The following is a 7,099-nucleotide window of genomic DNA, read 5'->3' on the forward strand; positions in this document are numbered from 1 at the left end:
TATTGTCCCCCAGCACAAGGTGCACCTGTGCAATGATCATGCTGTTTTATCAGCTTCTTGATATGCCAGACCTGTCATGTGGATAGATTATCTTGGCAATGGATAAATGCTCACTAACAGAGATGTAAACAAATTTGTGCACAACATTTGAGAGAAATAAGCTTTTTGTGCGTATGGAACATTTCTGGGATCTTCTATTTCAGCTCATGAAACATGGGACCAACCTTTTACATGTTGCGTTTATATTTTTGTTCAGTGTAGATAGCCAATTCAAAACAACATGTAGCACTTATCTCGCTAGTTAATTATAACTAAGCATTACTGTCGTTGTCGACTTTCCACCGGCACTAGCATAAATATATCTGCACTGTTTTAAAGATGGGATTACCCTCTATTAAACCGTAGCCATGTAATTGCGACAACGAAAATTGTAAGAATAGTTTAATTGACAAATAACTTGCTGTGCATCACAGGAGGTTGGTGGTACCCTAACTGGGGAGAACAGGCTCATGGTAATGACTGGAGTGGAATCAATGGAATGGTATCAAACACATCAAACACATGGTTTCCATGGTTTCCAGGTGTTTGATGCCATTCCATTTGCTCCGTTCCGGGCATTATTATGAGCCGTTCTCCCCTCAGCAGCCTCCTGTGCTGTGCATAGATATCTCCTGAAATATGAATATTTGAGCCTTATAAATAAACAGTTAAGCCGTGTTCACATTGGCAGTTTGAAGTGACTCAAATCCTATTGATTTGCATAATCTTAGCTTGCTACATAACGTCTGAGTGATAGGAAGCACAAGCACCACCACTAATCAGCCTACACCACTATGGCATACACCTGTTGTTACTATGACGACTAGGGTAGCCTTGTCTGCAAATGACTGCTGTGTGAACACACACATCCGATTTGGCCATGCTGTTTGGACAGTCAGTAATCCAAAACGGATTTGAAAAACAAAACTGATTTGAGCATTAAGGCCTGCAGGAACAAGGTTTTAGATACCTTGCTTTGAAGAATGCTACCGTATCCATCTGATCCCTGATTTATTGAAACAAACAAAAGTATTTGGTTGTAATGTTGCACTATTTTATTTCAATCCTCCAGGACGGCAACCATCCTCCAGGACGGCAACCATCCTCCAGGACGGCAACCATCCTCCAGGACGGCAACCATCCTCCAGGACGGCAACCATCCTCATCCTCCAGGACAGCAACCATCCTCCAGGACAGCAACCATCCTCCAGGATAGCAACCATCCTCCAGGATAGCAACCATCCTCCAGGATAGCAACCATCCTCTAGGATAGCAACCATCCTCTAGGATAGCAACCATCCTCTAGGATAGCAACCATCCTCTAGGATAGCAACCATCCTCTAGGATAGCAACCATCCTCCAGGATAGCAACCATCCTCTAGGATAGCAACCATCCTCCAGGATAGCAGTGGTGAAAAAAGTACTACATTCTCATACTTGAGTAAAAGTAAAGATACCTTAATAGAAAATGACTCAAGTAAAAGTCACCCAGTGAAATACTACTTGAGTAAAAGTCTAAAAGTATTTTTAAATATACTTAAGTATCAAAAGTAAATGTAATTTCTAAAATATACTTAAGTATCAAAAGTAAAAGTACCAATAATACAAAATTCCTTATATAAATTCCTTATATACAGCCAGGGGCACACGTCAACACTCAGACATCATTTAAAAACAAAGCATTTGTGTTTAGTGAGTCCACCAGATCAGAGGCAGTAGGGATGACCAGGGATGTTCTCTGTTTAGTGAGTCCACCAGATCAGAGGCAGTAGGGTTGACCAGGGATGTTCTCTGTTTAGTAAGTCTGCCAGATCAGAGGCTGTAGGGATGACCAGGGATGTTCTCTGTTAGCAGGATAGAAAATGGTCCAATTCGCACACTTATCAAGAGAACATCCCTGGTCATCCCTACTGCCTCTGATCTGGAGGACTCACTAAACAGAGAACATCCCTGGTCATCCCTACAGCCTCTCATCTGGAGGACTTACTAAACAGAGAACATCCCTGGTCAACGATCCAGGGATGACCAGGGATGTTCTCTGTTTAGTAAGTCCTCCAGATCAGAGGCAGTAGGGATGACCAGGGATTGGGAGATTTCATTTTGTTGAACCCCCCCCCCCCAATGGCCCAACTTGGAAAAAGACAGCTGCTGCACTTCTTTCATCCCAAGTCAAGCACTGGAGTAGGCTTATTATTGAACTGGATTGGGAGATACCTTGTCAGTCGTACAACTGAATGCATTCAACTGAAATGTGTGTTCCACATTTAACCCAACCTCTGAATCAGAGTGGTGCGGGGGGGGGGGGGGGGGGGGGGGGGGCTGCCATAATCAACATCCACGTCTTCGACGCACGGGGAACAGTGGGTTAACTGCCTTGCTCAGGGGCAGAACGACAGATTTTTACCTTGTCAGCTCGGGGATTTGATCTAGAAACCTTTTGGTTACTGGCCCAATGCTCTAACCGCTAGGCTAGCTGCTAAGGGCTTGTAAGTAAGCATTTCACGGTAAGGTGTTGTAACCCGTTGTATTCGGCGCAAATACATTTGTATTTGATTACTAAACAGATCCATGGCTGTGCTGTCTTTGTCTTTGTCTTTGAGGCCAAAGCTCTCAGTAAATTGCAAGTGAAGGGTTCCCTAAAATTGAAAGCTGGCTAGAGCTTTAGGAATCATGTCTGGGTAGGACTATGAATGGAGATATATTCTGCTCCCCAAATGGCACTCTATTGCCCATATAGTGCTTAACTTGACCAGGGCCCTCTATTCAAAAGTAGTGCACTATATAGGGAATATGGAGCCATTTGGGATAAAACCATATGACTCTGACACACCCCACCAACACAATAAGACTGTGTTCATTTCCCATTGGTGAATGTAGGATAATTACATATGCATTGTGTTTGATGGAGGTTATGGTTACATCACCTTGTCAAGAAGAGGTTACTTTAGGTCATAATGGCACTAGGGTGGTTCACCTGGTAAAATCACCAGCACAACAGCTTACGTCGTCTGATTCAACACAACCAATCAGCAGCAGTTCTTCTTCAACATGTGTTCCCCTCTGACCAATCCTACGACATGCCTGCAAAGTGAGTGAAAACCTTAGCAAGGCATCACGTCTGAAGTAAAAGAAAAAAAAGAATCCAACCTATAATTTAAGGTCATTCCTTTTTGAGCTCATTGGGACGTCCCTACCCTAAACCCTAACCTTACCTACAATTTACATTTCCCTTGGATGATAGTGGCACAGATAGAACAATGAGCCAGATATTTCACTGGATGTATAAATATGAAGAAACCGGTTGGCGTTTCCACTCACTACCAAATATGGGGATGAGAGGAACACCAATTAGCCGGCTGTGGGAGAAGATGAAGCCAGGTGGATTTTGGCCTACAATCTGCAAATTCTCTCATCAATGAAACATTTGATCTCCATACGGTTTCTGTTTCCAATCTGTAACAAACATTGTAGATGTTATATTTTTAAAATTGCGTTGTTTAGAAGGAGTGCAAGGGCGAATTTTGTTATTGTACACATACACTTCAGAGTAGGCGTTCCCTTAACAGAAATATGCAAATAAACCCTAGAACACGCCAATAGGATCTCACTAGCTCGAGCTTGGCTCTGCCCACCTCCTTCCTTGTTCTGCCCACTATGATTCATTTGCTCCCATTGGAAAGAACAGGCTCTGGTATATCTTGGGTTAGTTATAGAAATCTTTGATAGTGGGGTGACGTGTTCCTCCAGCTTTGTTGTATGGCTACAGCTGAGTTTTGGCTCCACCTACCGGCAAGACACAACATGACAAGTCAGAACATTCATAGTATCACTGTCTCGTAATTGGGTGATTCTGCAACTACGGACACTTCTGTCCTCAGGTCAATTTTGGGGATTTTATACATAATTAAAACATTTAAAAAAGTATTCCTTATATGTTAAGTTCACACTACAAGCGGTTCCACACTGCCTGGTTCCATACTGGTTGGTTCCATACTGACCTGTTCCATACTGGTCGGTTCCACACTGACCTGTTCCACACTGACCTGTTCCATACTGGTCGGTTCCACACTGACCTGTTCCATACTGGTCGGTTCCACACTGACCTGTTCCATACTGGTCGGTTCCACACTGACCTGTTCCATACTGGTCGGTTCCACACTGACCTGTTCCATACTGGTCGGTTCCACACTGACCTGTTCCATACTGGTCGGTTCCACACTGACCTGTTCCATACTGGTCGGTTCCACACTGACCTGTTCCATACTGGTCGGTTCCACACTGACCTGTTCCATACTGGTCGGTTCCACACTGACCTGTTCCATACTGGTCGGTTCCACACTGACCTGTTCCATACTGGTCGGTTCCACACTGACCTGTTCCATACTGGTCGGTTCCACACTGACCTGTTCCATACTGACCTGTTCCACACTGACCTGTTCCATACTGACCTGTTCCATGCTGGTCGGTTCCACACTGACCTGTTCCATACTGGTTGGTTCCATACTGACCTGTTCCATACTGACCTGTTCCATACTGACCTGTTCCATGCTGGTCGGTTCCACACTGACCTGTTCCATACTGGTCGGTTCCACACTGACCTGTTCCATACTGGTTGGTTCCATACTGACCTGTTCCATACTGAACTGTTCCATACTGGTCGGTTCCACACTGACCTGTTCCATACTGGTCGGTTCCACACTGACTTGTTCCATACTGGTCGGTTCCACACTGACTTGTTCCATACTGGTCGGTTCCACACTGACTTGTTCCATACTGGTCGGTTCCACACTGACTTGTTCCATACTGGTCGGTTCCACACTGACCTGTTCCATACTGGTCGGTTCCACACTGACCTGTTCCATACTGGTCGGTTCCACACTGACCTGTTCCATACTGGTCGGTTCTACACTGACCTGTTCCACACTGACCTGTTCCATACTGGTCGGTTCCACACTGACCTGTTCCATACTGGTCGGTTCCACACTGACCTGTTCCATACTGGTCGGTTCCACACTGACTTGTTCCATACTGGTCGGTTCCACACTGACTTGTTCCATACTGGTCGGTTCCACACTGACCTGTTCCATACTGGTCGGTTCCACACTGACCTGTTCCATACTGGTTGGTTCCACACTGACCTGTTCCACACTGACCTGTTCCATACTGGTCGGTTCCACACTGACCTGTTCCATACTGACCTGTTCCATACTGGTCGGTTCCACACTGACCTGTTCCATACTGGTCGGTTCCACACTGACCTGTTCCATACTGGTCGGTTCCACACTGACTTGTTCCATACTGGTCGGTTCCACACTGACTTGTTCCATACTGGTCGGTTCCACACTGACCTGTTCCATACTGGTTGGTTCCACACTGACCTGTTCCACACTGACCTGTTCCATACTGGTCGGTTCCACACTGACCTGTTCCATACTGGTCGGTTCCACACTGACTTGTTCCATACTGGTCGGTTCCACACTGACTTGTTCCATACTGGTCGGTTCCACACTGACCTGTTCCATACTGGTCGGTTCCACACTGACCTGTTCCATACTGGTTGGTTCCACACTGACCTGTTCCACACTGACCTGTTCCATACTGGTCGGTTCCACACTGACCTGTTCCATACTGACCTGTTCCATACTGGTCGGTTCCACACTGACCTGTTCCATACTGGTCGGTTCCACACTGACCTGTTCCATACTGGTCGGTTCCACACTGACTTGTTCCATACTGGTCGGTTCCACACTGACTTGTTCCATACTGGTCGGTTCCACACTGACCTGTTCCATACTGGTTGGTTCCACACTGACCTGTTCCACACTGACCTGTTCCATACTGGTCGGTTCCACACTGACCTGTTCCATACTGGTTGGTTCCATGCTGTTTGTCCGCTCCATACTCACCACTCAGTTCAGCCTGAAGTCTGAATTCAATTGTTTTATTTCAACAACAAAAAAATATACAGCAATAGATGACAATGTAAGCATCAATGGATTGTATAAATAATGATCACTGGGTGAGGTACTTCTATACCTTCTGTTGCCACATGATGTTCTCTGTTTGCTCTCTCTGGACAACCTGTTTGACTGACTGACATCTCTTCAACCAACCTATAGTACAGAATGAAACTAATACACAACAGGGTGTAACATAGCACATCAGAGAGTAAATTACATGACCAAAAGTATGTGGACATCTGCTTGTTGAACATCTCATTCCAAAATCATGGGTATTAATATGGAGTTGTTCCCCCCTTTGCTGCTATAACAGCCTCCACTCTTCTGGAAAGGCTTTCTACTAGATGTTGGAACATTGCTGTGGGGACTTGCTTCCATTCAGGCACAAAAGCATTAGTGAGGTCGGGAACTGATGTTGGGCAATTAGGCCTGGCTCGAGGTCGGCGTTCCAATTCATCCCAAAGGTGTTCGATGGAGTTGAGGTCAGGGCTCTGTGCAGACCAATCAAGTTCCTCCACACCGATCTCAACAAACGATTTCTGTATGGACCTCGCTTTGTGCACAGGGGCATTGTTATCATACTGAAACAGGAAATGGCCTTCCACAAACTGCTGCCACAAAGTTGGAAGCACAGAATTGTCTGGAATGTATGCTGTAGCATTAAGATTTCCCTTCACTGGAACTAAGGGACCTAGCTCGAACCATGAAAAACAGCCCCAGACCATTATACCTCCTCCACCAAACTTTACAGTTGGCACTATGCAGTAGGACAGGTAGCGTTCTCCTGGCATCTGCCAAACCCAGATGCGTTTGTCGGACTTCCAGATGGTGAAGCGTGATTCATCACTCTAGAGAACACGTTTCCACTGCTCCAGCTCTCTCTCAAACATTTGATTTGAATTAGCACATTAGACCTAGACTAATATTAAAGTACATAAGTAATCATAGGCCACTCCCAATGAGAACAAAACACTAGAATGGATCAGCTTTGGTGTGATAATGTTTTGGGCACAAACCCCCTCCCAAAAAAGACAAGGGGGTTGTGGGAAGGTCATTTCTATGGCTATGCACATTTAGAAACTAAATATAGGATACAACAG

General features: G+C 45.3%; 1 protein-coding gene across 1 annotated transcript; it reads right to left on the bottom strand.

Annotated features, from left to right (window-relative positions):
• Window positions 1–3,980: 3,980 nt before the first annotated feature.
• On the bottom strand, window positions 3,981–5,906 carry LOC115153619 (pheromone-regulated protein PRM7-like). Its single transcript, XM_029699257.1, has 4 exons — window positions 5,433–5,906; window positions 4,968–5,387; window positions 4,518–4,922; window positions 3,981–4,442 (listed from the first exon to the last, which is right to left on the bottom strand). The coding sequence occupies exons 1-4, from the start codon at window positions 5,904–5,906 to the stop codon at window positions 3,981–3,983; spliced, it is 1,761 nt and encodes a 586-aa protein (XP_029555117.1).
• Between the last annotated feature and the right edge of the window lie 1,193 nt (window positions 5,907–7,099).

This window comes from Salmo trutta, chromosome 18 (genome assembly GCF_901001165.1).
Source record: "Salmo trutta chromosome 18, fSalTru1.1, whole genome shotgun sequence".
NCBI lineage: Eukaryota > Metazoa > Chordata > Actinopteri > Salmoniformes > Salmonidae > Salmo > Salmo trutta.